The sequence below is a fragment of the Bos taurus genome, chromosome 17, assembly GCF_002263795.3.
Source record: "Bos taurus isolate L1 Dominette 01449 registration number 42190680 breed Hereford chromosome 17, ARS-UCD2.0, whole genome shotgun sequence".
NCBI classification, from domain to species: Eukaryota; Metazoa; Chordata; class Mammalia; order Artiodactyla; family Bovidae; genus Bos; species Bos taurus.
In genome coordinates, this window is record NC_037344.1 from 6,940,642 (window position 1) to 6,957,913 (window position 17,272).

At 35.2% G+C, this 17,272-nt stretch overlaps 1 protein-coding gene across 7 annotated transcripts in view; it reads left to right on the forward strand.

The window, feature by feature from the left end:
* LRBA (LPS responsive beige-like anchor protein) overlaps positions 1 to 17,272 on the forward strand; it is a 757,395-nt gene that overhangs the window by 141,324 nt on the left and 598,799 nt on the right. For all 7 annotated transcript variants that reach the window (XM_024977540.2, XM_024977539.2, XM_024977542.2 and 4 more), the window contains exons 19-22: positions 540 to 648; positions 1,034 to 1,115; positions 4,215 to 4,338; positions 4,641 to 4,833. In XM_024977540.2, the coding sequence (XP_024833308.1) occupies positions 540 to 648; positions 1,034 to 1,115; positions 4,215 to 4,338; positions 4,641 to 4,833 (508 nt within the window). The remainder of the gene's footprint in view (positions 1 to 539; positions 649 to 1,033; positions 1,116 to 4,214; positions 4,339 to 4,640; positions 4,834 to 17,272) is intronic.

Genomic DNA, 17,272 nt, shown 5'->3' on the forward strand with positions numbered 1-17,272 from the left:
AGTCCCGAGTGTTCATTGGAAGGACTGATGCTGAAGCTGATACTCCAATACTTTGGCCACCTGATGCGAAGAACTGACTCATTGGAAAAGACCCTGATGTTGGGAAAGATTGAGGGCAGGAGGAGAAGGGGACAACAGAGGATGAGATGGTTGGATGGTATCACTAACTCGATGGACACGAGTTTGAGCAAGCTCTGGGAGTTGGTGATGGACAGGTAAGCCTGGCGTGCTGCAATCCATGGGGTTGCAATGAGTCAGACATGAGTGAGGGGCTGAATCAAACTATGAAGATTTTGGTGATGATTTTTGCTGTGCTGTGGCATAACCAGTCGTATTTTTTTAAACTTTAGTTGTTCCCATATTGTAGTTTGTATTTCTGTACTTAAAAGATTTTGTGGCCTTGTAAGTTCTAGGTTGAAGGAAATTGGGGGCATTATTGAGCTGGAATTTGTTACTTTTGTGAAAAACATTTTTATGTCTCCTTCATCAAGTAAATAGTAAAACTTTGCATTTGATTTTTTTTTTCTGTGTAATTGCAGAAGAAAAGCTGAAGTTATGCTTGGACATGGGTTGTTTTCATTGTTAGCTGAAAGACTCATGCTTCAGACAAATTTAATCACAATGACAACGTATAACGTCTTATTTGAGGTAGGAATGCAGTGAGCATTTAATCTTAACTAATTTTTAGCGAAAAATACCTATATAATTGAGTTGACTAATGTGTAGATGAAATAAAAGCATTTAGGTTTGATGTATGATTTTTAAACTAGTTATTTAAAGACACACTGCTAAAAAAAAAATAAAAAAAAATAAAGACACACTGCTATATCTTAATCTGTTAGTCTGTGAGTTATTAAACAGTGTGGACATCTCTGTTTAACTATTTTCTCCATTGTATTGACTATTTGATGTCTCATTTTATAATTACTTTAAAATAGGGTTATAATGTTGATTAGTGTTGTACTTAAAGTTCATTAATAGTAATAGTGATATAGTGATTATGCTAATCCAATCTGGTCTTTCATTTCTGTAGATTCTCATAGAACAGATATGCACTCAAGTGATACATAAACAACATCCAGATCCTGATTCTTCAGTAAAGATACAGAATCCTCGTATGTATTTAATATACTTTGTTTTTGATATTTGGTTTTTTTTTTTCAAGATTTATTGTTACATAGCTGACATACAAGGTTGTGTAATTTCAAGGTGTACAGTGTAATGAGTTGATACACGTTGTGAGATGATTACCACAGTAATGTTAGTGAGCACACCATGGCTCTACGTGGTTTTAATTTTTTGTGTTACACGTGGTGAATACCCTTAGCACTTTCAAACGCATAAAGCAGTATTGTTATCTGTTGTCTCCAGGTTAAAGATTACATCCACGGAACTTATTCACCTTGTAACTGGAAGCTTCTAGTTTTTGAGCGCCTTCACCCATTTCTCCCGTTCCCTTCCTTTTAACTTGTTTTTTATAAGTACATCTTGTTACCAAATGGAAAGGCACTGAAGAACCTAAAGTTGATATTGTTGGAAACACATTGTTTAGATAACATTTCATTATAGACATTAATATAATAGTAGTTTTGTTTGTGTTTGATGTTGACTATAATTTCAAATTTACCTTAGGTCATGGGGAAATGTTTATATACAGATTTTCAAGAATTATATGCATAAGATATATGTTCAGATTTTTGGTAAAGTTTTGACTGTACTATTTAGGTGATGACAGGCTAAGTTACATGGACCATGCAGGTGGCTTTCTTTTTAAATTCCTGTCAAGTTAAGAATACGAAGTGTGGAATTGAAAAATATCTGTCTTCTTAATTGTTTAAGAACTTAGTCTTGGTTAATAATCTTTTCTTTTGATATTTAGAATTCTTAAGGACTTATAAAATGTGTACATTTCTCATCTTGCTTTTTAAGATTAGTGATATTAAAACAACTGGTTTGTGGAATTTATAAATTAAATTACTTTTTGTGTGATGAGTTGTGTTCATGTTTGTGATACTGTTTCAGTACTAATTTTAAAAACACATGTCATGTGTGTGTTTAATTTTTCTTAGCCTCCAAATAATTGTGATATCATTATTTTATAGAGTAAAAAAGGAAAAAATACCTCGATTATATTGTTGTTGTTCATTTGCTCAGTCATGTCCAACTCTTTGCAACCCATGGACTGCACATGCCACCTTTCCTGTCCTTCACTATCTGCTGGAGCTTGCTCAGACTCATGTCCATCCAGTCGGTGATGCCATCCAACCATCTCATCCTCTGTCATCCCCTTCTCCTCCTGGCTTCAGTCTTCCCCAGCATCACGGTCTTTTCTAATGAGCCGACCCTTCACATTAGGTGGCCAAAGTGTTGGAGTTTCAGCTTCAGTATCAGTCCTGCCAGTGACTTTTCAGGCTTGATTTCTTTTAGGTTGTATTAATCTGATCTGCTTGCTGTCCAGGGGATTCTCAAGAGTGTTTTACAGCACCGAAGTTTGAAAGCATCTGATCTTCAGCACTCGCCTTCTTTATGGTCTAGCTCTCTTATCTATACATGACTACTGGAAAAACCATAGCTTTGACTATAAGGACATTTGTTGGCAAAGTGGTGGTGTCTTTGTTTTTTTAAAATGGTATCTAGGTTGGTCATAGCTTTTCTTCCAAGGAGCAAGCGTCTTTTAATTTCATGGCTGCAGTCACCATCCACAGTGATTTTGGAGCCCAAGAAAATAAAGTCTGTCACTGTTTCTTTTTTGTCCTTATCTTTTTGCTTTGAAGTGATGGAATTGGATGCCATAATCTTTGTTTTTGAATGTTTAGTTTTATTTTATTTTTAAACTTTACAATATTGTATTGGTTTTGCCATATATCAACATGTTTAGTTTTAAACCAGCTTTTTCACTCTCCTCTTTTACTTTCATCAAGAGATTCTTTAGTTCCTCTTCTGCCACAGTGGTGGTATCATCTGTATATCTAAGATTATTGATATTTCTTTAGGCAATCTTGATTCTAGCTTGTGCTTCATCCAGCCTTGGTAATATATATAATATAAAATATATTTTATGTAGTTATGGGAAAGATGACTTATTGAAGTAAGAACTTTAAATATATTGTCTGTGTAATATATTAGCAGAAAAGATAATCTGTACACTGTGGTATTTAAAAAATGGTATGTCTGCTTTTCAGTATTAACAGCTAAGTGATTTTGGGGTACATTAATTTATCCAAATGGGTAAATAATAGTATCTCTACAATCCGGATGATAATAGTATCTAGTTATCATTTTGTGAGGATTATATGTATTAATATCTGTATTTTCTAAAAAAGTGTCTCACAGTAGTATATCCTCAAAGTTAGTGGATATTATTGTCATGGTAATCATTGTTCAGGTAGACTTCGTCATTAGAAGAATTCAAAAATTGTCATTAAGTTTATGATAAAATATCTTTTATTTGATATTTTGAACTTTTTGCTTTAGAAACACCAGAAATCTTGGCCAATTGCAGGTTTAGAATTCCTCAATTTTTATTTGTGTAAAACTTTGGGATATTATTATTTGATCATTCTACTTTGATTTTTATATATTTTAAGCATTCCTTTTCTTAAAATTTATAGTACAAATTTAGTCAATATTTAAGAGTATTATAGGAACAGTTTTATTTATTTAGGGTTTTTAGTAGGTTTTAATTTAGTTTTCATATTTTTGTGTCTAATTTTACTTTTAGAATTATGGAAGAAAATCTTGATAGCTTCTAAAATTCACAATGATAAAGGATAAAGTATGTGCCTATTATACATATTGTTGAAGAAGCTGAGAATTCTTTTTTTCTGAGATTTTGATTTTATATATATGTTTTGAGTATTTAAAAAAATTTTAAATATGTATATTTTAAGATCAACTTTATTATCTGGCAGAGATTATGGAGAGGTGTCAGCAGTCATTTAATTCATTTATAATTTAATTTGATTTACTACAAAGTTTTAAAATTTAAGTATTCTGTCTAATGATGAAAATAAAAAATTCCTTTCTTGTTTATATATGATTTCTAGTGAATGTTTTGACAGTCTTGTCCACAGATAATTTTTTTTATAATACAGAAAAGGATATTTTAGGTAGACATTTATGTCAGGGAAATAAAATTGAAATATACTGATGATCTTGCATCATGAATTTTTTGTAACGTTGTGGTTTTTACTAATTTATGAATTGTCTTACAGAGATACTAAAAGTAATTGCAACGCTACTTCGAAATTCTGTGCAGTGCCCAGAGAGCATGGAAGTTCGCAGAGCATTTCTTTCTGACATGATTAAACTTTTTAATAACAGTAGAGAGAATAGAAGGTAAGCAGGATCAGTTACCTTTTATTTGCAGTGTTCAAGTCTAGCTTTGAATAAGCCTATATTTTCTAGGACAAATTGCTTTAAATACTATGAAATGAACTTTCTGTATGCTTTTTCATTAAAGTAGTACAAGTAATATACCATACAGTTACTTGAACTTTCAATACCTCATTGTTTTTAATTGTTTTGTGTACATAATAAAGCTGGTTGTTTTGTTCATTTTGTTTTAAAGTTTTACGTTTTTAGAATTCTTTCAGTTGATTTACTTTTTAAATAATTCAGTGTCCTCTTAATATTTTCAGGAGTTTGCTACAGTGTTCTGTGTGGCAAGAGTGGATGCTTTCTCTCTGCTATTTTAATCCTAAGAATTCAGATGAACAAAAGATAACAGAAATGGTATATGCCATATTCCGAATCCTACTTTACCATGCAATCAAATATGAGTGGGGTGGCTGGCGTGTGTGGGTAGACACTTTATCAATCACACATTCAAAGGTAGGTTTTTTTAAATGACAGTATATTTTAGAATTTTAAATGTTTGTAATTTTGATTCTCTAACAAAATTTTATATACTTAAAATGAAGTCAAAAAGGCAGATTACACTTTGGAAGTGTAGTGAACAACTGAAACAAGGAATAACTAATAAGAAAGATAGACTATTTCTAAGTTCCTCAGAATAGTTTTTTTTTTTTTTTTTTTAATGTCATTGTTATGTGTGCTTAGTAAGGTGAAACCTTGTAACACAGCCTAGGAATTTGTATTTTCTTTTTAAAATTTTTATTATAATTTTTTTTTACTTTATAATATTGTATTGGTCTAGCCATACATCAGCATGAATCTGCCACGGGTGTACACGTGTTCCCAATCCTGAACCCCCCTCCCACCTCCCTCCCCATTCCATTTTCAAGTAGCCATTTTCAAGATACAGTTTTCCGAATTTTACAGGACTTTAAACCTTTTTGAACACAAGGTGGCGCACAATATTCAAAGATGAGAATTACTTTAGAAATATAAGGTGGTTGAGTAAACAAAAAGCTCTGGCTAATTTTGCTTTTGCTCATATGTTATATTCTGTTAAAAAATTTGTTTGAAAATCTACTAGTCTTTTTTAAAATAAAAACACCTTAATCCAGTGTTACTCATTTATATATAGCTTTTGTTTAAAAATATCAATGAAATGTCCTAGATATATAAAAAGTTAGAAGGAGTAAGGTACCTACCATGTTTATGAAAGTGGGTTCTCCATCCCAGTTGCTTTGTCTACCATTTTCAGCCCCTCTTCTCTCCCCCTCACCTGAATTTGGGGCTTTCATTATTTCTGTGTCTTATGTGTATTTTTAATTCCACACACGCATACCACACTGGATAATTTTATTTTTCATATGTGTACTTAATATAGATAATGGTATTGTATGAAATACATTTTTTGATAACTTGCTATTTTTACTTATCACTGTTTGAGATCCATTCTTGTTGACCAGGGTCGTCGTGTCCTTTTTCTCAGTTGTGTATACTCCATGGTATAACTTCATCTGCTTATCATTTTGATGAGAACTTTTGATATATTTTGTATACATGAGAAAGTTTCTTTCTAGAATTGGAATTGCTAATTTGTAAGATGCAGATGTGGAACATTACAAGATTTACAATTCTTTTCCAAAGTAGTGTATCAGTTTATATTCTTGCCAGTGATGTATAAATACTCATGTCTTCATATCACCTTATCACTTGTTATGGCTGGAGTTTAAAAAAATTCCAAATATGATGAATTATAAATGCTGTGTTTCCCTAATTTTAATTTGCACTTTTTTTGTTTTGTGGAAGTTCTTCATATATTCTTGGTCTTAATCCTTTGCGACCTATATTATTTATGAATGTCTTCTGTCAATTTGTTGCTTTTCTTGTTATGTTTGGAGTTTTATGTTTGTGCTTCTGAGGAAATTTTAAATTTCAAATAATATTCAGTTAAATATTCAAATGAAAATTCAGTTAAATTTATTAGCTTTTATTATGCTTTATATATCTTATTTAGGAACTATATATATATATCCAGAAGTAATATAATTAGCAAATATTAATATTATAAATTGACTAGAAGGATAAAGAAAAGAAGTGATAAATTTAGTATATCTTTATTTTTAATTAAAAAGATCGTTTTTGTGTGTGTAGTGACTTTAATAATTATCTGTTTACATTTGGCTGCATCGGGTCTTAGTCGCTGCATGCAGGATCTCCTGTGTGGTGCAGGGACTCTCGAGTTGCGGTGCGTGGGCTTAGTTGCTCTGCGGCTTGTGGGATCTTGTTCCCTAATCAGGGATTGAACCTGCATCCCCTGTACTGCAAGGCGGATTCTTTACCATTGGACCACCAGGGAAGTCCCTGGTATATCTTTAAATGTTTTATTTTATTGACTATCATAGTTACTGCTCTGGAATATTTTGCCCATCTATTGGAATATGGGCTTCTCTCATACCTCAGTCGGTAAAGAATCTGCCTGCAATGCTGGAGACCCGGGTTCAGTTCCTGGGTTGGGAAGGTCCCCTGGAGAAGGAAATGGCAACCCACTCCAGTATTCTTGCCTGGAGAATCCCTTGGAGAGAGGAGCCTGGCAGGCTACAGTCCATGGGGTCTCAAAGAGTTGGGCATGACTTAGCGTCCAAACCACATTGGAATATGTTGTCATTTCTTAAATATATGTTCTTGAGTGTTTGTATAACTTCAGCTATTTGAAGTACTTAGAAGTTATTATTAATTCTGTTTCCTCCCTCTTAAATGAAAGATGTGTTGCTATAGTAAGGATTTACAAAAGTATCTTAGAATCTTGTGAATAATCCAGTGCTAAATGAGGCAGAGATGTGATTTTCAAAAATGGCTTTGTTTTAGTCTCTGCATTTTTAAGCTAATCAGTTTAGTGAAAGTCAGTCTTCAAAGAATTGTGGCCTAAGGGCCAAATCTGGCCTGACCTGTTTCTGTCAATAAATTTTTATTGAAACACAGCCATTTGCATTTATTTATGTATTTTGTATGACTGCTTCCATGCTACAAGTATTGAGTATTTGTGACAGAGACTTTTTTTGCCCCCATGCCTAAAATATTTGTTATTTGGCACTTTACAGAAACGCTTTGCCACCTCTTCTCTGAGTTATTTCAGTTTGTGCTGGTACCCCGCTATTCTGATGTCTGTTTTAGTGACCTATCGCAGTCTGGTCTGATTTTCTCCTAGTAGTGTTTTGCCCTTTACTACTTCATGAGAAAAATAGGGTTAAGTTTAGATCTCACCTAATTTGGATTGGATTTCAAATATATCTGGGAGAATTCTCATTTAGAAAAGTGTGCTGTGAATTAGATTTTAATAATTTTATGCCTATTCCCTGTTAATTCAGCACTTTTGTATATACTTTAGTTTGTCATGTCCTTAGGAAGAATGGCTAAAGGAATGTAATCTTTAGAGCAGTAATTCTTGAAGTACTATCTGAAGACCTTGGGAGCCCAGGAGACCATTTCAGGGAGTGGAGGGGTCCACCTTTTCTAGCTACATATCTAGTTAGAAGTGGATTTTTCTTCATGTACTGCAGTCAAAACAATATAATGCAACAGACTGAATACAAAAGCAGATATTAGAGTGTAGGTATCTTCTATTATGCCAGAATGAAAGAGGTTTGCAAAAATAATAGCAAATGAAATTTGTGAAATAATAGCACTCTTCTCATTTTTATTATTGCTTTGAAAAATGCCATCTATATTAATATTAATATTTTCAAAAGAAATCAATATTTGTAAAATTTCTTAGCTCTAATTTCTAATGTGGTAATTAGTAATAGGGGCTTCCCTCATGGCTTACCTGGTAAAGAATCTGCCTGCAATGTGGGAGATCTGGGTTTGATCCCTGGTTTGGAAAGTTCCCCTGGAGAAGGGAAAGGCTACCCACTCCAGCTTTGTGGCCTGGAGAATTCCATGGACTGGAGAATTCCTGGAGAATTTAGTCTGTGGGGGTCACAAAGAGTTAGACACAACTGAAGACATGCCCCATATAAATAAATACTTTGGATCCTTAGACCAAAATGCTTGAGAAGTGCCAAATCATTGACTGTTTAGGGCCTAGTCTCTTAATTATTTTCTATCCACAAAACAAAAGGGGTGGAATAGAAGATATCTCCGACACCTTAGCTTTTGAGTGTTTATAGTTAAATATTTATGTCCAGTCACCAGTCTATTTGTGTGAGTAATGAAGATAACATGGACTTTGCAGATAGGCTGGTCCTGGGTTTGAATTCTGATTTATAGTAATTTATAGTTTGTAAACTCAGGAAAGTTTCTAAAATTTCTTAACCACCAGTGTTAGTCTAGAAATGGTAAAAGTGGTAATTAATGTGTTTATCTGACTTTAGGAGTTAATGAGTGAAATCACAGCATATGAAATTAAATGACTGTTTTCCTTTGTTATAGGTCTATCATTCCTCCTGTTAATCCTTTTGTGCTGACTCTTAATGCTAGCTTATTAGTTATGCCCTTATCACTTCATATTTGATATAAATACACATTTTTAAAAATTTTCTTTTCAAATGAGTTAATTACATCCAAAATAATTTGTGTGGCATATATGCTATGAAGTGTTATAAAGGAAGAATTGTGACTACCCGACTTAAAAACATGTTGCATGGTTCAACCTGTCCAACCCCCACCTGTCCTCATTTCCTTCTTGAAAAGTTAAAAAAAAATGTATTCCTAAATAACATAACCTCTTATATTGCCTATTTTTATATTTTATGAAAGTGACATTGTACTGTGTGAACTCTTCTGTTACTTATTTTTCTCATCAAACCTTTTGTTTCTAAGAATCTTTTTTATTCTTAATAAATACATAAATTTTAAAAAAGAATCAATCAGAGTCATTAGCGTGGGAGAGAGTTGATTGAAGCCAGGGATGGGCAATCCTTGGGCCAAATCTTGCTCATTGGGTGCTTTTGTAAATAAAGTTTGATTGGAACATACAGAAAAATCTTTTTTATTCTTACATATAGCTTTCTTTCATTCATTTTCACTGCTGTGAATAAGTCAGGTGCTCAAAGGCAAAGGCTTTAGTAGAGGTGTCATTTTCAAGCTTCATGTAACTGTTGTTCACAGTAACAAGTCTATTGGGATGAGTTATATGTGTTTACATACATGTGCGCACATGTCCACCTATTCCCCCACGCCTGAAACAGAGCTTGATGCTATGAGACAGTGTTCACTCTTACTAAATGTTGGTATGGAGTGATAAACTCTTATATTTAAAGTTTTTGATGATGGAAATTCCTTAGTTGTCCTGGAGTTAGGACTCTCTGCTTTCATTGCTGGTCGTGAAATCCCTGTTCAATCCCTGGTCTGAGAACTAAGATCCTGAAAGCCGTGCGGTGGAACCCCTCCTCCGCACCCCCCTCCCCACCCGCCAGGCAAAAATGCTGATGACGCCTCAATAAATTGATTCCATGATCCACCCAAAGCTCTGCTCTAGGACTTATTAGTAGGAATAGAGTTGCTTTATCTTCTAACTTTTGATGCTGTCATAAGTAATATTCTATCTTCTAACTTTTGATGCTGTTAGATTTCTTATTTTTGCAGGGTTTTGTCTTTTCCCTGCTTTGAAATTTTTCTCTTTCTTAATAACTTGTAGTAATTTATACATGTCTGAGTTACTTCTCCTGTGGATAGTTCTAATGGTCAGTGGCCTGAGATGTTTGTTATTTTCCTCTAGGTTTATTGTTCTCAAAATAACTTGTTTAAAAATAATGTTATTCCCCTCCATCAGCACTGTCCTAATCTTCTTAGAAAAGCAGATGATTTCTACCTAATTTTTTACTATTTCCCATGAAAAAAGCATTTCCTACCTCATCTTACTCTGTTCACTTGAGAAAAATATCTACTCTGACTGTACCGGTTCTACTCACTTTAAAATATATCAAGCTTTCTTAGGTCTCCATTTTTGTTTACTTGTGGCATGAACTTTGTGCTCCTTTGTACTTAACCAAATCCTTTATATGTTTAAGGATGTAAAGCTAGGTAAAAAAATTAGAGATACCAAGGGAACATTTCATGCAAAGATGGGCACAATAAAGGACAGAAATGGTATGGACCTAACAGAAACAGAAGACATTAAGAAGAAGTGATAAGAATACACAGAAGAACTGTACAAAAAAGATCTTTATGAGCCAGATAATCACAATGGTGTGATCACTCACCTACAGCCAGACATCCTGGAATGCGAAGTCAAATGGGCCTCAGGAAGCATCACTAGGAACAAAGCTAGTTGAGGTGATGGAATTCCAGCTGAGATATTTCAAATCCTAAAAGATGATGCTGTGAAAGTGCTGCACTCAATATGCCAGCAAATTTGGAAAACTCCCTAGTGGCCACGGAACTGGAAAAGGTCAGTTTTCATTCCAATCCAAAAGAAAGGCAATGCCAAAGAATGCTCAAACTACTGCACAATTGCACTCATATCACATGCTAGTAAAGTAATGCTCAAAATTCTTCAAGCTAGACTTCAGCAGTACATGAATTGAGAACTTCCATATGTTCAAGCTGGATTTAGAAAAAGCAGAGGAACCAGAGATCAAATTGCCAACATCCACTGGATCATCGAAAAAGCAAGAGAGTTCCAGAAAAACATCTGCTTCATTGACTACGCTAAAGCCTTTGACTGTGTGGATCACAGCAAACTGTGGAAAATTCTTCAAGAGATAGGAATACCAGACTACGTTACCTGCCTCCTGAGAAACCTGTATGCAGGGCAAGAAACTACAGTTAGAACCAGACTTGGAACAACAGACTGGTTCCAAATTGGGAAAGGAGTACATCACAACTGTATATTGTCACCCTGCTTGTTTAGTTTAATATGCAGAGTACATCGTGCAAAATACTGGACTGGATGAAGCACAAGCTGGACTCAAGATTGCAGGGAAAAGTATCAATAACCTCAGATATGCAGATGACACCACCCTAATAGCAGAATGCGAAGAGGAACTAAAGAGCCTCTTTATGAAAGTGAAAGAGGAGAGTGAAAAAACTGGCTTGAAATTCAGCATTCAATAAATGAAGATCATGGCATCCGGTCCCATTACTTCAATGCAAATTGATGGGATAACAGTGGAAACAGTGACAGACTTTATTTTCTTGGGTTCCAAAATGACTGCAGATGGTGATTGCAGCCATGAAATTAAAAGACGCTTCTTGGAAGAAAAGATTTGATGATCTAGATAGCATATTAAAAAGCAGAGATATTACTTTGTCAACAAAGTAATCTAGTAATCAAAGTAGTCTAGTCAAGGCTATGCTTTTTCCAGTGGTCATGTATGGATGTGAGAGTTGTACCATAAAGAAAGCTGAGCATGAAGAATTGATGCTTTTGAACTGTGGTGTTGAAGACTCTTGAGAGTCCCTCGGACTGCAAAGGGGTCAAACCAGTCAATCCTAAAGGAAAGCAGTCATGTATATTCATTGCAAGGATGATGCTGAAACTCCAGTAGTTTGGCCATCTGATGGGAAGGGCTGGCTTATTAAAAAAGACCTTGATGCTGGGAAAGATTGAAGGCAGGAGGAGGAGGGGATGACAGGATGAGATGGTTGGAGGGCATCTCTGACTTGATGGACATGAGTTTGAGCAAGCTCGTGGAGTTGGTGATGGACAGGGAAGCCTGGGGTGCTGCAGTTCATGTGGTCGCAAAGAGTCGGACATGACTGAGCAACTGAGCTGAAATGAACTGAAATCACTATTATGATAATTTTTTGTACTCCTCAGCCATGCTGCTGTGTGTGAATTCACAGCACTTAATTTTCTCTTCGTATCTTAAGTCTCTCTTTCCTTTCGTCCTCCCAGTGCTTCCCATCCCTCTTGTTTTTCCTCTCTTCTCTTCTCCCCTCTCCCCACTCCCCCTAGTTCTTCCTTCTTCTCTCCCTTCTCACTCCCTCTTCCCCTCCGTCCCCAGTCTCCATGTAGTCACCCTGCACACCCTGCATCAGCGTGGACTGCAGGCTCCTCGTGCAGTCTGTGTTGCCCTCCATCAGGCTCAGCTTGCTCGCTCCCTCTTTGCTTGTGTCTTTTTTTCTTTTACCACCGTCTCCTGTTTCTCCTATCCCTCTTTTTCTCTGTTCTTCCCTCCAGTGTTCCTCTAGACATTCTGTACCATGTGCCTTCTCCCTCCCCCCAACCTCCTCCTCTCTGTCTCTGTTTGTTTTGTCTCTGCTCCCCCTCTTCTCCCTTGTCTTTCAGTCAGCCCTTCCCTGGGCTCTGTTACTCGTCTTCAGTCACTGCATCTGGGTCTTACTCCAGGTGGCACCTTCTTTTTTTCCCCTTTCTGCCTTTATCTTTCTTCTTTTGTTCTTTCCACTCCCCACCTTTGTTTTTCGTGTTTTTTTAGTTGAGTACCTGCAGGTAGAAGAGATCTTATCCTGAAAGAAGTTCCTTTCCAATATGGGAGGTTATACATGCACTGAAAGAGCAAGGCAGGAAGGAGTCAGTGTCACAGAAAAGACACTCAGATTGAAATGAGCGGGGCTTTGAGCCATGTGTAGTTCGGATGTCCTTGGACCACCACCTTGTGCTGTGCTGTGCTTGGTCCCTCAGTCATATCCAGCTCTTCACGACCCTGTGTACTGCAGGCTGCTGGCCTCCTCTGTCCAGTTAATTCTCCAGGCAAGGATACCGGAGTGGGCTGCCATTTCCTTCTCTGGGGATCTCCCTGACTAGGGATCAAACCTCGATCTTCTGCATTGCAGGTAGATTCTTTACCTTCTGAGCCAGCAGGGAATCCTGACTACAACCTTGAAGAGTGATAAATAACATTTGGGTGGGTAGAGATAGGGGTGATGAGAATCACCGGTGGAGGAATTGGCATAAGCAAAAATACCGAGGTGATTTCCCTGAGGGAAAAGCATGGGAATTGTTTGCTCTGCTGAGACTGTGTAACGTACATGAAGAAGAGCAGTAATGAGTCAGATAGGAAACGTAGACTGGCATTTAATCATGTATGATCCTGTAATAGCCCTCATGTTGTATTGTTGGTTAATAGTGGCTGTTAATTGAAAGCCCGCATCAGCAGGGATGAAAGGTTTTATACTCTTCCTGTCTCCCTAACTGAGCGTAGTGCTGAGAACTTGGCAGCTTGTGCTGAATAAGAAGGAGGAAACGCACCACCACTGTGTGTGTGAGTCGCCTGATCCAGTCCAACCCTTTGTGACCCCCTGGACTGTAGCCCGCCAGGCTCCCCCGTCCATGGGATTCTCCAGGCATGAATACTGGAGTGGGTTGCCATTCCTTCTCCCAGGGATCTTCCTGACCCAGGGATCGAACCTAAGTCGTCCTGCATTGCAGGCAGATTCTATACCAACTGAGCCACCCGGGAAGCTGAGCCATTGATTACATCATCGTGTGGCATCATGCCGCCCCGTGTGTACCTTGGCACCTCAGTCTTTTCTTATCAGTGACCCAGGAAATAGCCATAGCCACTGACTTTAAAGCAGTACCTACAAACACACAGTATGTTTTAGGGATCGTCTCGTTAGAGTAACTTGGGATGTGCATCTTACTACCGTTTCCGGGACCCCCCCTCAGAATCTCAGTCAGAGTCTTGTGGGATGTTTCTAGAAATCCGTATTTAAAATAAGCCCTTCTTATGTACTTAAAATTTTTAGGGCCCCTCAAACTGTACAAGGAATTAGTTTTACTTACTTCAATATTCTCTCCTTCTCTCTTTTAAACTAAGATGTTAATATAATATACTCTCTAGAAAGTATCATGAAGACAGACTAATTCTATGTAAATTAAATATAGACCCCAGTTAAGACCCCTTAATACATTCTTTTTATCATAAAGGAAAATATATTTTTTATTTCTTGGAGCATATTTTAAGACATAGAAAATGTTAAAAGAAGAAGTATAAGCTACTTTTCTTATGTAGTGTCTGAATCAGTGTTTTTTAGACTCAAATTTATACACAAACCCAAAGCAGACTTTGTTTTCTGTGTGTATTAAATATGTATATTTAATTAGTTCATATTTTTCTTTACTCCAGTGACTTATGGCTTTAAATAGATTGTAAAACCTTTGCAAAGAAAATAGTGACATTCTAGGAAGGTCTTTTTTGCCTACTTTGAGTCAAGAATCAGTCTTGGACTAAAGTTTCAGAATTACAGTTATAAAATGGAAAAAATCCTGATTATTTCAGAGTAGTTTTATCTGAGTAAAACTGCACCTGACCCTTTTTGCTGTGGAAGTGTACTTCAGAAGATATGTGCTAAAGCTTTACTTTTTGAGGCTGAAAAGAAAAATTTAAAGTTACAAGTTGCTTCTTGTAGTTTTTCACCTTTAATGTTTCATAAATGTCTTTCAGTTTTATTTCTTTGTATGATTTTTTTTCATTTATGAAAAAGCTTTTCTCTTTAGTAAGTCTGATGTAAAGTGATTTATTTGAATGTAGCTATGTTAATGTGTTTGGAATCATAAATCCTGGTATCTATTTTTAAAGTAAAATGGAAAGCTTATACTCTAACGCTCTTCAAATCAATATTTAATAAAGTTTAGGACAGAGCTGAAGTGATTCAGTAAGTAGGTGAACAATTTGTAGCATGCTGATAAAAATTCTGTTGAAATTATTGGAATCAAAAATTTTTCTTTGAAGATATTAGTTGTAAAGGTTTATAAATATTTTTGTGCATATAATACTGAAGTGATGCATATTTTTTCCTTTTTACAGCCATTTAAAATCTCTGTTACACAAATTTATAACTTGGTTCTTCATAAAGAACTGGTGTGTAAAAAACTAATGTTGCGGACTTGTATAGCTTTTGCAGTTACATCAGGATACATGTAGCTGCTATAAAAAGCCAAAGAAACTCAATTGCAATTTTATTGTCCAGTTTGATAGATATCCTGCCACCTCTGTAGCAGGGAAGCTGTTTGTCACTGTGTCCCTCCCCTCTAACAGCTGAACTACGTTTTAGAAGCAGTAATAGGCTCTCCTGGTGTCTTTGGAGTATGTTGGTTACCTTGGTCTCAGGTTTCAAGTGTGTATCAGTAACTTTTGTAATTTTATTATTTTTTTGTGTTTTCTAGGTTTTTATTATTTATCTTCCTTTTTTTATGCTTCAAATTGAAAATTATCTTGAGTAATTAATTACTGTTTGCACTTGGTATGCCAAAATGCTTCTACTCTTTAGTTGAAATCTAGATTAAGGTCTTAATATATTCTGAATTATGAAATGGCTTAAACATAAATGTCAATTGTTTTATAAAAGAAGAATATATAACAGTTTAGGTTGGGTAAAAAGCAAGTGGAAATCACTTTTGTTAAAATTCTCTAAGTGGTTTCTTAAAAGTATATTTAAAAGTTACAAGATATGAACTGACACATATAAATATACATATGTTTGTATGTGTGAGATTATGGTGGCTATATAATAAAATTAAGAATTACAAGGCGTTCCCAGGCCGTTCAGTGGTTAGGGCTTTATGCTTCCACTGCAGGAGACACAGATTTGATCCCTGGTCGGGAAACGAAGATCTCACATGCTGCATGGCTTGCCAAAAAACCCCCCCAAAAATTGCGTATTCTTTTATGATTTCAAGAGTTACAAAATTTTCATATTTCATGATTGTATGCATTTATATTTAATTGCTAAAGTATTTGTTGGCTTTAAGTTTTTTTGAACAGATACTAGTTTTTTTTTGTTTTTTTTTTTGCAATTTTAAATTAATATGTGCTCATTGTTGGGAATGTGCAACCTAGTACAAAATATAAACACAAAATCCTGAAATTACCTGTTATCCCGTCACCTGCATATGGGTTAAGTGCAAGATTTTCTAGTCTTCTGTTCTTTACATAAATAACACACACACATATATAATTATTCTCTTGTAAAAATATCATATTTATATTTTGCAGCATTATTTCAATTAGTGATGTACTTCTTACATGAATTTTAGTGCCTGCATATTATCAGGTGTATGTATATTGCATCATATTATGGAGAAGTAAAGTTAAGAGCAAAAGCTGTAGCTCTGATATAAAGTCTGAATACTATCAGACCACTTGAAATTCTAGGAAGGAGTGATTGAGTAAATGATTCAAGTTTACTTGTCATGTTCTGGCCTTCTCCAGATTTTATTTGGAAAAACTGGTGGAGGTGATTTTTAAAAATCTGTTGAGTTGTATTATAGTGTACTGCACTGTGGTTTAATTTTCCTTTGTCTTTGAGCAGTGATGAGTCTGCTCCTACATATATATATATATATACACACACATACACACACACACACACATATATATATATATATATATGTCTTATTTTGTAGGATGAATTCCTAAAATGCCAGAAGGAGTTTGCATGTTTTAAAAAGATATTGCTAAGTTGCTATGTAAAAAATTGTGTATCGATTTGTATTCTAACTTTACCTGGGAGTGCTTGTCTAGACTGTTCTTAAGAAAATAAAATTGGTCAAGATGAATTTTTAAAATTTAACTTTATTTACTTTTAATTGGAGGATAATGGCTTTATAATACTGTGTTGGTTCTGCTATATATTTGCACGAATCAGCCATTAGTAAATTATTGTGATATTATTTTATGTCACTGTGCTTCCTGTCTTCATGCATCTAAAATGAGGGTTATACTACCTGTCTGTTTAGGGTTGCTTTGAAGATTGTCTCAATATTTGCCAGATGCTTAAATCAGTAAATAAGAAGCATCCTGTGTATCTCAACTATTATGCAAGTATTTTAAACCATATATGGTATTGCACACTAAAATGAGCTTAATTTAGTATTTATTACGTGTATGTTTTCAGGCATGGTGTGGAATGGGGAACAATTATTGATTAGATGAAAATTTTCATACTTTAAGGCAGTTGAAGGGAAGAAAATTTCTTTAAGTAAATTTCTTTTAAATTAATTAAAGAATGT